At 35.9% G+C, this 15,150-nt stretch overlaps 1 protein-coding gene across 5 annotated transcripts in view; it reads right to left on the minus strand.

Annotated features, from left to right (window-relative positions):
* Nucleotides 1-1,254: 1,254 nt before the first annotated feature.
* The window catches only part of LOC134268542 (helicase domino-like), a 40,647-nt gene continuing 26,751 nt past the window's right edge, over nt 1,255-15,150 (minus strand). For 3 of the 5 annotated variants that reach the window (XM_062750809.1, XM_062750808.1, XM_062750805.1), the window contains 13 exons: nt 14,809-14,844; nt 14,359-14,515; nt 13,964-14,181; nt 13,547-13,777; nt 13,090-13,377; nt 12,028-12,183; nt 11,669-11,842; nt 11,256-11,460; nt 10,923-11,080; nt 9,305-9,388; nt 8,860-9,025; nt 5,687-5,794; nt 1,255-2,646 (listed from right to left, as the gene is read on the minus strand). In XM_062750809.1, coding sequence (XP_062606793.1) covers nt 1,727-2,646; nt 5,687-5,794; nt 8,860-9,025; nt 9,305-9,388; nt 10,923-11,080; nt 11,256-11,460; nt 11,669-11,842; nt 12,028-12,183; nt 13,090-13,377; nt 13,547-13,777; nt 13,964-14,181; nt 14,359-14,515; nt 14,809-14,844 — 2,901 coding nt within the window. In that variant the 3' untranslated portion in view covers nt 1,255-1,726. The remainder of the gene's footprint in view (nt 2,647-5,686; nt 5,795-8,859; nt 9,026-9,304; nt 9,389-10,922; nt 11,081-11,255; nt 11,461-11,668; nt 11,843-12,027; nt 12,184-13,089; nt 13,378-13,546; nt 13,778-13,963; nt 14,182-14,358; nt 14,516-14,808; nt 14,845-15,150) is intronic. The other 2 variants (XM_062750806.1, XM_062750810.1) reach the window with 1 other exon arrangement.

Below are 15,150 nucleotides of genomic sequence, written 5' to 3' on the forward strand. Positions count from 1 at the left end.
AAGGATACAAGTAAGTTCACTGGATACTATATATATAGGTATAAAACATCTATATCAAAATTAGCATTAAAGGTACTAGTACAAATATATGCTATACGTGGTGTACGTAATCAACAGATGAAATATAGAGGGATAATAAATACTCTTTGTGTATTTTAAAAATTAATTGGTCATTTATTTTTCTAGGTATTCAGTTTTTGACACCACTAATCACAGAATCCTTCCTGGATACCCAAAGTCAATTGCGCAGGACTGGCTGGGACAGCCCTGTTAATTATGCCAAGTTGACACTTTTTACTGTGGTCTCTTATAAGATCTCATTATATTTTATAAACTTAATTTATACATTTTTATACTTCTTTATACATTTTACAACTATTTTATTTTGAAATGTTGAATTTACACAGTTTTATTCTTTTTAATAAATTTTACAAACGTTATCCATGTCTTATTTTGCATATACGTATACATTCATCACAGATTTACAATATGGAAAGTGTGTTCCACCAGTTCCCTACTGCTTATAAAATATCAAGTATTTCCTACTCAGCTCTGTCTTAGCAACTCCCTGTTATTGTTGCTGAAAGCAATATCTGTTCAACAGTATTTCATTATTTTTTAACATTTTTTTTTTCTTGGGGGTAAATGCCAGGTGAGAGAACAAGATATCCTCCGATATAAACTGAAAATATTTCAAATTAATTTTACTATTGCCCTGTTTTGAAAGGAAAATTTCACAAGATCTTTTCCTATATATCCCCATGCAAAAATTTCATATCCTATTGAAGCCTGACCCTATCCCACAGTGGCCATGCTTTGAGCAAACTAGAATCTGCTCTTCCTGAGAATGCTTGCATACTTATATCATTGAATCATGGCCCTGTTGTTCTGGGATTTCAAACCCATTTTCGTACATTTAAAAAGTAGAGCAGGATCAGCATCAGAGGAAACTTCTACATGACTTATCAGGTCGAGGAAACTACCTTATATGGATATTGTTGTCATAGTGCACAAAGTTGCTGACATTTACCAATAGAATGGGGAGTGTATATATTGTAGTCTATTATATTGATAAAAGTACCTGCATTAATCAAAGCAATCAATTCTTAAATTGACATTAAAATGTTAATTTTCTAGACTATAATAATAAATACAAAGATGAAAATCAAGTTTTTCATGGATGATTCATTTTCATATTTGTATAACTTGCTTCAACTCCCATCTGAACAATGATACAAACACAAAAAATACCTCTTCAAGTTTCATTCTTTATAGGTATATCTAACAGATATTACAAACATTTTTGTATAAAAAAGAAATTAAATGACAGGAATACCAAGTCAAAAGAGTTATCTGCCCATTAGTCATGACTTGACCATATCTGTACACCAGTAGGATTATCTAGATGAAATAACTAAAAATTTTAGTTTTCATATTAAATACATATTTTATGTACAAAGCAATGTTTTTTTATTTATACAAAATACCTGTACATACTGTATAAATACACAGTAGATATGTTCAAAATAATTGCTTACTTTACATAGAAAACCCTGTGTTGAAATCCGATATACTTTACAGAGCACATAAAATTTGCATGATTTTTTTCTACCATATCCAGCATGATCAGTAAAGCACAACCTGTCAAATATGAGTCCATAATGTGAAAATCACACAACATCACAACATGTTACGTTTTCTAAATTCCTTAGAGTGTAAGTATAACTCAAGTTTTGGGGTGGTTTCTGGTTCTCATGGCATAAGGCGCAGCGGGTTTAGCAGACCCTGGTGTTGTCTGTTGTGACTGAGTGGAAGACTGGACAGCAGAAGCCACGGTGACCGTGGTGGTAGGTAACGCCGCGGCCGCCGCCAGTGCTGCCTGAGATGTGACGGTGCTGGGCTGTGATGTAGCCTGTACGGCCTGTGTCACCACCACCGGCTGCTGGATCAGGGTCCCAGTACTGGGAGCAGACTGAGCTGCCGGGGTGATGGTCAGTGTCACTGCTGTGGGAGTAGCAGACACAGCCTGAGCTATGTTGCCAGCCTGAACTTGCTGAATGGATCCGGGAGTGACCTGTATTTGGTGGGCCGTCTGTGTCAGAATTTTCTGTGGTGTGTGTGAAGCTAGAGGCACCTGCTGTACGACCTGAGTTTGTGGTATTAACTGCTGTGTTGTGGTTTGTGATCCCTGTTGAGTGCCTGTTGTTGCGGGCTGTACCTGTATGGTTGTGCCGGTGCTGGCGTCCTGAGCTACAGTAGTGACCGTGAGAGGTTTGCCTGCCTGGCCACCTACCCCTGTGAGACTGATAGAAGTGGCAGCTGGCTGGGCCGTCACGTTGGAGGCCTGTACAGCCGACACGTGAGTGACTGAGATAGGGGTAGCAGACAAGGTCTGGAGGTGAGTTGTGGGAACAGCTGAGGTAGGAAGCACCTTAGTCACCATCTGTCCAGTGGGCTGTTGACTTTGCGTTACTGTTGTGATGATAGGTTGAGATGTGATGATCATGCCAGAGCCTTTGTTTTGCTGCATGAATTGTTGTAGAGAGTAGGTCAGATGTTGTCTTGTTGCTCCTGAAGCTGGCTGCTGGATGATCTGGACAGCATTCAGAGGGAAACTCTGTCCTTTTCCAACTGGTTGTCCTACAGCTGTAAAACAAAATAATCAATATTAATGTTATATACATTCCCAAGGTCTCTGTTTATATTAAGCTAAGTCCACTTCCATCAGATGTTGAAGGGGGCATATTTCTTAGTTAACAAGAGGCCCACGGGCCTTATAGGTCACCTGAGGATCATGTAACAACTTTTGACAATTGAATTTATTTCATGTTTTAAACCAAAGGCCATGAAATTCATAATTTTGAAAAAGGCACTATTGCTTATCATAATTATACACTTAGCATGCTTACTCTAGTTACTTAATACCCAGACGTAGATCAGAGTAACAAAGAGAAAATCATTTTCACTTTATAACCAGTTATGCACCTCATCCCAAAAGAACCACTAACCCTGGAGCCATTTATTTCAAAATGTTGAAAATTTTATCATTTTATTTCATCATAAATGGTTGATTAATACCAAAGAGCAGATTTCAAAGCATTAATTTATTTTCAGACTATGTGGGGGGGGGGGGGGGGGGGGGGGGGGGGGGGGGGGGGGGGGGGGGGGGGGGGGGGGGGGGGGGGGGGGGGGGGTGGGGGGGGGGGGGGGGGATGAAACTAACCGTTTTGCTAGATGCACCTTTTTTCATCAAAAAAATAAAAAATATATATATATATATACAACTTATACTTAGATCATTAGCATAATTTAATACCCTGGAGCAAAGGAAAAGATTTTCAAAGAATTAATGTATTTTCACTATATAATCAAAAGAGTCCCCCCCCCCCCCCTAAAACAAATGGCAAAACCCTTGAAACGGGACGTAAAAATTCACAAATTTGGTTGAGACGCCATTCTTGCTCATCATAACTATGTACTTTATGTTGTTTATTTAATACTCAGAAGCAGAGAAGATTTTAAAAGAATAATTGCATTTTCATAATATAACCAATAGAGCCCAGTCTAACACCAGAACCCCTGACCCTGGGGCTATAAAATTCACAATTGTGAAAGAAGCACTCTTGGTCATCATAACAATGTACTAAGTTAGTTTATTTGATACCAAGGAACAGAGAAGAAGATTTTTAAAGAATTACTGCATATTCACTATATAATCAATAGAGCCCTGTCTTAACACCAGAAACCCTGACCCTGGGGCTATAAAATTCACAATTGTGAAAGAGGCACTCTTGCTCATCAAAACTATGTACTTAGTTTGTTTATTTGATACCCAGGAGCAGAGAAGAAGATTTTCAAAGAATTAATGCAATTTCACTATATAATCAACAGAGCCCCGCCCTAGCACTAGAACCCCTGACCCTGGGGCCATGAATTTCACAATTTTGGTAGAGGACTCAATGCTGATTACAGTCATACCAACAGTTTGACTGCTTGATGTCCAAGAGTAAAGAAGAAGATTTTTAAAGATTGCACTAATTTTAGTGGTTTTGGCCCCACCCCAAAGGCCCCAGGGGGGCAGGGACCATGAAATTCACAATTTTTGTTTCCCTTCACCCATAGATGCTGTATGCCAAAATTGGTTTCAGAGAAGAAGTTGAAAATGTTCAAATGTTAACACACGACGCCTGACGAAAACGGATAGCAATAGGTCACCTGAGTTTACTCAGGTGACCTAATAACCTTTTAATTATACATCTTCATTATACCAATACAATTTCTTTTTCTAATTTAATGAACAGAATTTCTAGTCATTAAAAATTCCTTACATTAGTAACTGTCAGTTTAATGAAATATGTGATCTCAATTGTACATGTGAAGTCATTAGGAATAGACACTGATGTATATTCTGATACAACGAAACACAACAGCCCCCTAAAATTTACAGTGAACCCAAAGGACCTCCCTATAATTTGCATTGGGCAGTACATGTACATAAAAATATAAAATAATCTTATTAATCTTAAATCATCAGTATTCAATCATTTTCTCCATGTATACTAAAAGGAAAAAGAAACGCATAATAGCATAATAGCGAAAAATATTTAACTATGTGGCCGAAAATTATGAAAGTTGGTCAGATATGTATTTTGGTTACTGTGCACTAAAATCACTGGTCAAAATTAACCAACCATGAAATGTATGGTGTCACGTAGGGGAAGTGATAAAAAGCCAAATACACGTGCATGTTGATGATGACAATTTTGTGATCACATTTTGTAGTGCCAAGAGATGCATTAGAGTTATAGACATCATTTTCTGATATTTGCAGTCAATATAAATTTCTTGCAATCATGGTATGGCTGACAGAAGTAACATTGGGTCAAGTAATTGAGTTGCATAAGTGAATAAAAAGGCAACAACATGTTGCTGTGAAGTTTGTTTCTAACTTTTCAACCAAAAAGGTTTTTTTCGGTTGTCAGAGAGTAACTTAAAAGGTTTCCAACCAACCATGAGGGTGAAATGTCACATCAAGATAGGGCTTTTCATCATGCTACCTCGGTTATTGTCAAGTCATTATTACTGAAACCGATATTTTTACGGCAGGCAATCCTACTCATATTTTCACCCTAATACTGACAGAAACTCTCTTCTCTAATTTGGTACGCAAGCTTGGCAACTTTAAGAGAAAATGTAGCCAGTGTTTGTCAATACTTCCTTACAAACATTCACGTGTACCAAATCAGCTAGATTCTGTAAATTCTATCCTAAATCGGAAATTCATGGGATTCATTGGGCGGGGGATTTGTTGGCTTTGGAATAATACAGCTACTCTCAACCATTAAGACAACCGTCGGAAGGCTTGAATGATAATCCTTGAAATATGCTCTGGTGAACTTAATGCACAAGAAAATCAAGGCTGTTACTTATGCGCAAGGGAGATGATTAGAATTTTTATTTCAGTTTTGGGGGGTATCGACATATCAATTTCAATAACTGAGGAATTGTCAGTCAAAGTCACACAAGATTTCGGTTACTTGTTGTTTAGTGTTGAATTAAAATGTTTGATAACAATATTGGAAAACATATTGGAAATCAAAGTTTTAATTTTATTCAAAAGTTTATTATGCGTTTCTTTTTCCTTTAAGTATATATATATATGACACATATATGTACATATACTTACATGTGATTTTTTGAGGCTGCTTAGTAAGTTGATGCCTCATTTGCTGCTGAATCTGTTGGATATGCTGAATTTTAGCCTGTGGAATCTGGCTTACAGTAGCAGATTTACCTGAGAAAAAAGTTGTGAAAAATCCATTAATTATGTATCAATTAATGTTTTAAAAATAACATTCACAAAATTACTTTGTTTACAAAAACTGATATCACTCATCCAAAAATTAGCTTGTAAATAATTAGGTAAATCATTTACGCCCTGTGTAATTTGGAAACCTTATGAAAACATTCAACAACAATCTCTAAATTTCTAATATATGGAATTTACTGTAAAAAAATATTGCAATTTATTATTGCATAAAAAGCATGTTCTACTGCAATAACAGACTGATTCAATTTTATCTATTAAATTTTTACTTCTATTTTAGAAATGCATATATATATTTATACAAAACAAACATCATGTTTATACACAAAATACAATTGAATACAAATTTAAATAGAAGAGGGAATGAGCATAAAGTATTTACATGTATTTTTTTTAATAGAAGAAAATGGTCTTTGCTATTCAAATTAATTTGTCAAGATTTTCTATTAACCTCTGCATATATTTTACAGTACATATTGAAAGAGATCATGTCATTTTAATTCATTATTGATAATTTTTTTATGTCTCTTAATAAAATCTGTAAATTAACAATAAGAAATAGAAATCAAAAGCTTGACTTCACATAATAACTCTTGTTTAATAAGATAAATATTTATTAATTTATTAAATTTAACTTAGGTGAAAGATTAACAGTTTTGTTTCTTTTCAGATTCTATTTGTAAAATTTATAGATTAAAAATATGTATATTATTATATTTTTGCATGTTTAAAAATAATACTTAAATGATTTTGTAAAATTTGAAGATGCAAGAAATAGTGTATATATTTTTTCGGATGTTAAAATAAATACATATTAAATTTAAAGAATATGAAGGAAAAAATAATTTTAAAAAAGGTAGTACAATATCATTATTTAAAGATATGTGAATAAATTATACATGTGACAATAGTTCACCTGAGCAGAATTGCAGTATTCCTTTAATGACCCTAATTATCAAACAGTACAGTATGCCAAACAGTTCATAGGGTGACCAGCTACCCAAGCCATGTTATCAAATTATCACTGACAATCTACTGTTCATCATGGCAATGATTAATGTTGAAAAGAAATCAGCTTGTATTAACCAATCCAATCAATTAAAAGTAAACAAGAGCTTAAGACAACCAATCAGAGGAGAGAAATAATAATTACAATTGAATAATTCCAATTCAATCCAATCAGAAGACAATCAAACCCCACTCTCCCTATAAATACCCAGGTAACAGTTAAGAAAATTATCCAGCTTTGTCTGATTAACAAGCCAATTCATCACCAAAGAGAAATCAAAGCCTTCAACAATGGAGATGAGTAGCCAGCTTGCCCATCAAACAGATGCCCACCAGAAGCCCACCTCTCCCTCCATTCTCCAGCTGCCCTCCATCAAGTCCCACTCCCTGGACATCAGTGATTTCCTGGAGCTCAGCTTTAATGACAGTTTCTCCGAGATCCTGCCCCATGCCGAAGATGACCTGGACAGCCTGAGAGAAGTGTTTGATCCAGTACGTGATGGACCCATGGATTTCCTGGACAATTCCCTCCAGTGTTCCTCCACACCTTCTACAGATGTTCAGGTATTAAACTTTCAGGATGTGTGTTCCACAGTGACCTCCCCTGATGTGAACTCTTCTGTGACATCTTGTGATGTGGACTACAGTGACATGTCAGCTTCTCCTGATTCAAAGGATGTGTTATCTCGTGCTCTCGAGTTCAGTGATCTGGCTTCTCTTGACGCATACAATGAGGACATTCATTCTGCGGAATCCAGACCTTTCAGTGACTGTTGCTTCAGTGATTCAACAAAGTCATCATGTGAACCAAGTGCAGTGTGCATTCCTTCACCAGACTTTCAGGAGGAGTTGTGTCGATTCAGTGTATCACTTAGTGACTTAGTGAGTGAGCCTGTCCCCGAGTCTACAGCATTCACCCACATCCAATATCCACTGGAGGAGTACACCCAGGTCAACACAGAGGCATACCAACCGCATGTCAACACCTTCATTTTCCAGCGGGAGCAGGACATTCGTCGAAGATTCGAGGCTCTGCGCATGGACTATCCTGAAGACATCGAACAGCTGTGTCAGTTTTACATGTACCAGTCAGCCATCATCGAAACAGAGCGCCTTCATCAGACCAAACCTCCTTGTCCATCTGACCATGCAGTGGTGCTGAACCAACAGTACGACAACCAACTCAACCAGATGCTGAACCGAGTGGAACAAAGCCTATGTCTTCTAGAGGAAACCAAGATCCAGAAACCAAAGTCCATCAAACCCATCAGAAAACAGCGAGTAAGCTTCACCAAGAAAGCCATCGAGGTCATGGAGGACTGGTACGAGAAGAACATGGACCATCCCTATCCTGATTCCATCACAGTGGAGCTGATCGCCATCCAGGGAGAAATGACAGCAGAGCAGGTGAAGAAGTGGTTTGGAAACAAGAGGAACCGCTCCAACAACACCCGCAGCCTGACAGAGATCGCCAAAAAGAAACGACAGATTGCCTTCAACTGCTTCCGTGAACTGGCTTTGTGAAATGTGTGTGAAAAACCTAGTGAAACTGTTTAAAATGAAAGACTGAAAAAATACAGAGACAAAATTATAGACTGAAAAAGTGCTTCTAGTCAATGCCCCTGTGATGTAAAGGTGCTTTGTTATGTAAATATTGTACATGTGCTCTTTATATGTTGACTAATATTTCTTAATGATTGCTGATTGTTGCCTGTTAACAGCATTAAAAATATAAAATAAATATTCTTTTGTCTTCATATCATTGAAAAATTGAAGGAGAAAAGGGGATGATGAAAACCTATAATTCTAAGTAAGAACTTGAAATGTTCTCTGAATGAATGGGAAAACAGATGAATGACAAATTGATCTTTTTGTTTAGGTTATAAACAAAGTTGACAACATAAAATGTTGCAACAAATAAAACACTTCAAATTCAGAACATTTATACATTTGTTAAATCTCAGAGACCCAAGCATTACATTCAAATGCCCGACTTTCTATGATGTGTTGAAATGATCCCTTACCCACTATGCCTTTCTGTTGTGGCACACTGACGTTAATGTTGACGGTGCTGACTGGGATACCGGGTGCTGACACAGTCTTCACCAGTGTTCCAGAGGTCCCAGCCACTGTTGCTGACTGTGTTATATGCTGCACTTGAGCTTGAGGAATCAGCTGTGCTGCTGTCAGCTGTTAAATGAAGCATTTACTTTTACTGAATATGAAATATTTTATTTGTTTTCTTCATATTTTAATCAAAATGCAATTATTCAAAACATTTTTTGTCCTCAAATATCATTCTTTGATTTTATAAATGCTAGGGTCAATTTAATCTCTCTGTCATCTTGAAATGCTATAGTAAATATGTCAAACATTTGAAATCTTTTATAATTTTATCATAAGGAAATTATTCTTTCAAATGAAAGTATCTCGGTACAAGACCAAGAGAATCTAAAAACAAAACTGTACCTGTCCAACGCCTGTCACTAGCTGCTGAGCAATCACAGTTTTCTGGGCCCTACCCTGTTGCTGGAGCTGCTTCAACTGTTGTTGCTGAAAAATTAATAAAGAAATGAATATAATGAATTTCTGTTCACATATTTCTTTTCCAACATTGTACCTGCTAAATCTGCATTTGAAAGACAGAGAAATTTGTATAAGTGTTCCATCAACTTACAAAGGATGTATTCGCTTTAACAAAAGAATTGACCTATAGGAGAGAACAATTTCCCGGAAAAAACGAGATTTAAAAATCAATCTTTATTTGTTGTTTTCTACCGTATATATGTCTAAATTTTTCAAATTTGTATTTGATACCTCAGATTAATTATTTACAACTTAACAATAAACCTCCAAAGTTGACCGAAACACCATTTTGTCCACAAAAGCATTGATTTTTGCATAAATTTTAGCCTTGAAGTCCTTCAGGGCAGGCCTGCCCCTAAATAACATTGCGATTTTTTGATAGGTTAGGATGTAAGGAATAAATTAAGATAAGATTTTTTTAGGGGCACTCCTGCCCTGGGGTCGAAATTCACAATAAACCTACAAAAAATAAGGAAACCTGATTTTCATCACCTGCTATAAATTTACGCCAATCATTCTTATAGTCAGACTAGCTCAGTTGATATAATCGCGGACTTTTACACCTTGGATACTTTCTTTTTAAAGTCGGGGGTTCGAATCCACCTGGTACAACACTTTTAAACTTTTAGATTTCGCCTTTTTAAAGACTATTTAGATTTTTTATATGGATTTGTGTATTTTCCCTTTAATTATCTATCCTTTAAATGCATGTCCATTCTTGATATATAAAAAACACTAAAGAGATATCAAATCGTAAAAATCCAATGTACAGTTGTCAGTCAGGCGGAACGAAGCACACTTTCTTCGAGGACAAGAATAACTCACTATGTGTTACTCACTACAGGTATTCTTGGCAACTTTGAGCTGCAATGAATTTCAGTTGTATATATTCCTTACATGTATAATTAAATCACACTGATTTTGGCTGCATATTTCAGTAAATGCACTCCCTTGGATTTCATTTAGGCCTATATAATTTGCACACTTTAAAGACGTTTTATTATATCCACGGATAAATGGCCTAGACATGAAGAACAGAATTTCAGAGACAGTAGACACTACCTTTATGAACCATGAGAAGTAAAGACAAATATCAATTAGAACATATGGAGATAACAAACTCAGAAAATCAATGAAAGGGTTCCTCCTACCTCTACTAACTGAAATAAAAAATTTAGGAAAAACAAATTATTATATGTATTTAGCCTAATGTCATTAATCGGAACGGAAATCGACAAGCTTTTGTAGAGAAAAAAACCAAGCCCGGTCCTATAGGTCAGATCCCTATTTATAATGAAGTGATCCTTTTACATACAAGCATTATAAGTAATGGAAATATGTATATTATTTTTATTCAAAACCGTTCAAGCATAGGTACACAAAAAAGGAAAATACAATGATATTTATTTTTAAATAATTTAAGATATTAAAATCAAATTAAAATTTGACCCAGTAAAAACAAGATAGGCGTTAAATCCAGAACATATTTTGTTTAACTGACCGTTAGATTAAGTTTCTGCATCCTGAGTTGCTGCTGTTGTTGCACCTGCTGTTGCTGCATTTTCTGCTGGTTGATCAGATTCTGCTGTCTCTGCTGAAGCTGTAACAACTGTTGAGGCGTCAAGTTTTTCGTCACTGTTTGCTGTGTTAATTGCTGGCCTGTGTAACAAAATCCAAACAAACTTTCTCACACTGATTTCCATTTATAACTATTTTTCACTTTTAATAATACTCATCTGTCAGTACAACATTTACAAAGAAAAACTGTTCTAAACTACACTATTGAAATGCATGCAGATATTTCTCTGATATTCATCAGATGCTAATTATTGACCTGTATTAGTTCTCTGAACTGTGGCCAGCTGTGCTCCTGTCACCGTGGTCTGTAGCTGTGTCCTGGCCACCTGGGGACCTGAGGCTATGGAGGTGGTGACCTGTGTCTGAGGCTGGGAGGCTATGGCTGTTATCTCCTGTATTGTGAGAGGAGCTGCTGTTCTCTGGGCCCTGATGTTAGCAGGTGTAATAGCCCCAGCAACTGTCTGTAAATCAAAACAAATTTGTGCCTCAGAAAACAGATCGCTAAATGTCTTGTATATATTAAAACTAGCAAATTCAGACAGCGCTAAACATTTGCTATTGAATTTCTCAAATATCGGGCTAAATGTAATACATTTACAGTATAGTTACTGAACATTTGCTATTGTTTTTTGGGCTGTATATCAAATTAGTATCTTGATTTTAACTAACCACAGTGGCTGGTTGAGCTATGGAAGCCACAGTAGCCTGTTGACTCATTCTTCTGTTGATGGCAGCAAAGTTGGTGGGGACCCCTCCCTGAGTGTTGACCACAATGTTTCCTGTGGCTGTCCTAGTCACGGCCACCTGTCCTACAGCGGCAGCCTTCTGTACCACCCCAGTCTGCTGCAACAAGTCATAGCAATGTAGTCTTACATCAAAATAGTTGCAATATTATTCATGTACGATTCATTTCACAAGTGAAACTAGTAATTTTAACTGAATATTATGCATTAATTTATGACTTTCAGGAAATTTCATGATTCTGAACAAAGCAAAAGGTTAGTGCATAATCGACTCAAAACTCCTACCAGGACAGCTGAAGAGACCACTGCTGTTTGTATGGGTTGTGCCACTGGAGCCACTGCTACTGAGGTGGTGGTCTGCTGTACTACAGTGGTTCCTGTTGTGGCAGCTGTCTGAACAACAGATCTCTGTGCAGCTAATTGCTGGTCTGCCGTGGCTTGCTAGAATATCAATACAATTCTTCATGATAAAAATTCATTAAAGTTAAAAGTTAAAGCCGCTTGGGTCGAGATATCAGAATTGAGACTAGACGTCCAATTTTACTGCATAGTAAAATCATGCTGAACAGACGTGTAAAATATATGTACATGTTTTTCTGTAGCTCTAGAAAATCTAAGAAGTTACAAAAATAATTGTCCATAAATTGTTTCACTTTTTGTCCAACTATATCCCCAAAGTCTTTTTCTTTCAAAAGATATCAAAATTCAAAAGTTTAAAAAATAATTTTTGTTAGGTCACACAAAAAATAATCCTATGTTGATATCGCGTGAAATCACCTTCGAAAAATTAAATATCGCCTACATGTATATCTTTTATACCTGTACACGGACAATATTTTAGCCTTCGTTACTAAATTTCCTTTAAAACAAATATCTGATTTTCCTTTCTTTAGATATGCATATTAATATAAAAATTACTATGGATTATATTCAATGACTTAGGCTTCTACTAATGGAAAAAAAATACTCGGGTTTGAATTAACAGCAATCAATTATTTCATAATTAGATAAAACCGATAAATTTATTTTTTTATATTCAAAGTACATATATTTTTGTGACTTCACAACAGGTGTTAAATTATGTAATTTAATCCAATATATTTTTCTGTTTGTCAATAAGGTTTTTGATCTACGTTTTCCAAGTAAGGATTGTTGTAATAAAATATTAAATCAATCTTATAATATATTTTTATATATTATCTATGTAATGACGTACTTTTATTGTGCAAGATAATATATGCCTGTTTCGGATTAAGTGGATTTAAGTAATTATATGTATATAAATGTAAAAGAAAATGAACACAAGTGTTTGTGTATATAACATACAAATTTCTTTAAAACACTTACAGCAGCTGCCTGATTTTGTTTTTTCTCTCTCTGGATCCTCTGAGCTCGAATCTCGGCCACACTCATAGGATTTAAGGGCTGGTCATAGTTAATGTTATTCTCTGACAACACTGTAGCATGCTTGGGATTCTTCAGTGTAGGATTAACCAGAGTTTGCTTCAGGGGTGGGGGCCTCTTTCCTGCAATCTGTTTAGCCGACTCAAAACGGAAGGAATACAACATGGTAACCGCCTGATTGTTGTCTTGGATATACAGCTGACTTGTTCTCATTGGCCTGTTGTTCTTTGTCTACAAAATTATAAATACATATTACACTAAATATTACAGTCCAGGGACAAAGTGAGGTCAACTTCTGGCATTAGCAAGACTTGCATTTTTGGTAATACATAAAAGCTACACACAATTGCAGAAAAAGAATTTCTTTCAACCATTACTTCCTAACCATAAAGAGTCTTACCTTGTATATTCCCTTTGTCTTTTTGCTCTGTTTTCTGGGGTTGATATCGTACAAAATTCTGCCCTCTTCTCTTGGGATGATGACATTCTCGTACCTATTCTTACACTGCTTGGCTGACCTGTACACACGACTACACGTGTTGACAACATCAGCCACCAGATCCCAGTTAGGGTGATGTGCAGGAGATACAACCAGCAGGTTAAGAGGAACATCAAACAAGCTTTGTACAGCCTACAAAATAAACCAAATATTTATTGTAGCCAACATTCCATTAGCACTTGCACCTTGGGAAATACTCTGAATTATACTTGCAACAGAAACGACAATCTAAATCATTCTGAACTAAATACCGGTAGGTTGAAATAAGCAAAATTGTACTCTATCTCTTAATATTGTATTATTACAGTATCATAATACCTGTAAGAGAGCCCAGTCCTCATGGATGAGCCACTCTGGATGATCTGAGGTATCTACGTTAGGTTTGACAATGGGTGGAGGAACTGGTCGGAAAGGCTTCAGAAGGCCACTCTTCTGTTTGTGTTCCCTTCGTATCTTCAACAGCTGAGCTGAAGGACGATCAAACAAGGACCGAGGCACTCGAGTCTGCTCCTCTTTTCTCTGTTTCTTTTGGCGAGCTGAAATAGAATTCATTTTCCACTATAACCAACTTCAATATGTACCAATTTCCATAAAATATGAACATTTACATCAATAATGGATTCTTTCAATTTGAAGATTTGATTATTTTGTATTGTACTAATATTATTTGTAATGATAAGGCATAATTATGCTGTCATTTAATATTGTCTTACTAGTGATAGATTCAATCTTGGGTTTCTTGTGCTCCTTCTTGATGTACACAGGAGGAAGCTGGGTCTCTGGCATCACATTAGGTTCATACAGAAACAGGAGACTTTGGTCCAAGTAGATGTCATTGTCATCATGTGGTGGGGTGGGAGGAGCCCACAGCTGTCAAAAGAAAGTCGTTTTTAAAATTCAGTGTCAACATGAAAACTATAAGATTTAAAAAAAAAAAATTCCAATAATAATTTAGATTTCAGTAGGCAGTGAAGTTCCCATCACATTAACCCATTTTAAAAATATGCAAATATCTAAGCATGTGATGGCACTGAAACATTGCAATTTCCATAAAGTTTAATTAAAGTGAATATACACGCATTTATTAAAAGATGACTGCATCAAAACAATTTGCCAGTATATATTACATGTATATTTAGATAAAGCTACTTAGAAATACTCACAGGCATTTTCTCCTGATCAACATCAGAAAGGAAGACCTAAAAATAAGAGAATATAGAATACAACTCATAGGAAATCTTGCAAATTTTAAAATCAAGTATCAATATTTCACTGAATTTTTGTAGTACTGAATTGATCATGCTCCTCAAGTTTGGTTTCAACACAGAATTAAAAAATTTCTACTTTGTGGAATTCTTTAAGTTGTCTGCCCTTATGGAAATAAAAATTGAAGTTACTATTTTGCATGTTGATCTGTTCACTGGCAATAAATGTATGCACCTTTTGGCATCTTTTCATCAAGTTATTTACCTTTAATTTCACAAACAAATGGGTCCAATAGAGTG

This window comes from Saccostrea cucullata, unplaced genomic scaffold (genome assembly GCF_032062105.1).
Source record: "Saccostrea cucullata isolate Sc308-1 unplaced genomic scaffold, CSIRO_AGI_Scuc_v1 ctg228, whole genome shotgun sequence".
Taxonomy (NCBI): Eukaryota; Metazoa; Mollusca; class Bivalvia; order Ostreida; family Ostreidae; genus Saccostrea; species Saccostrea cuccullata.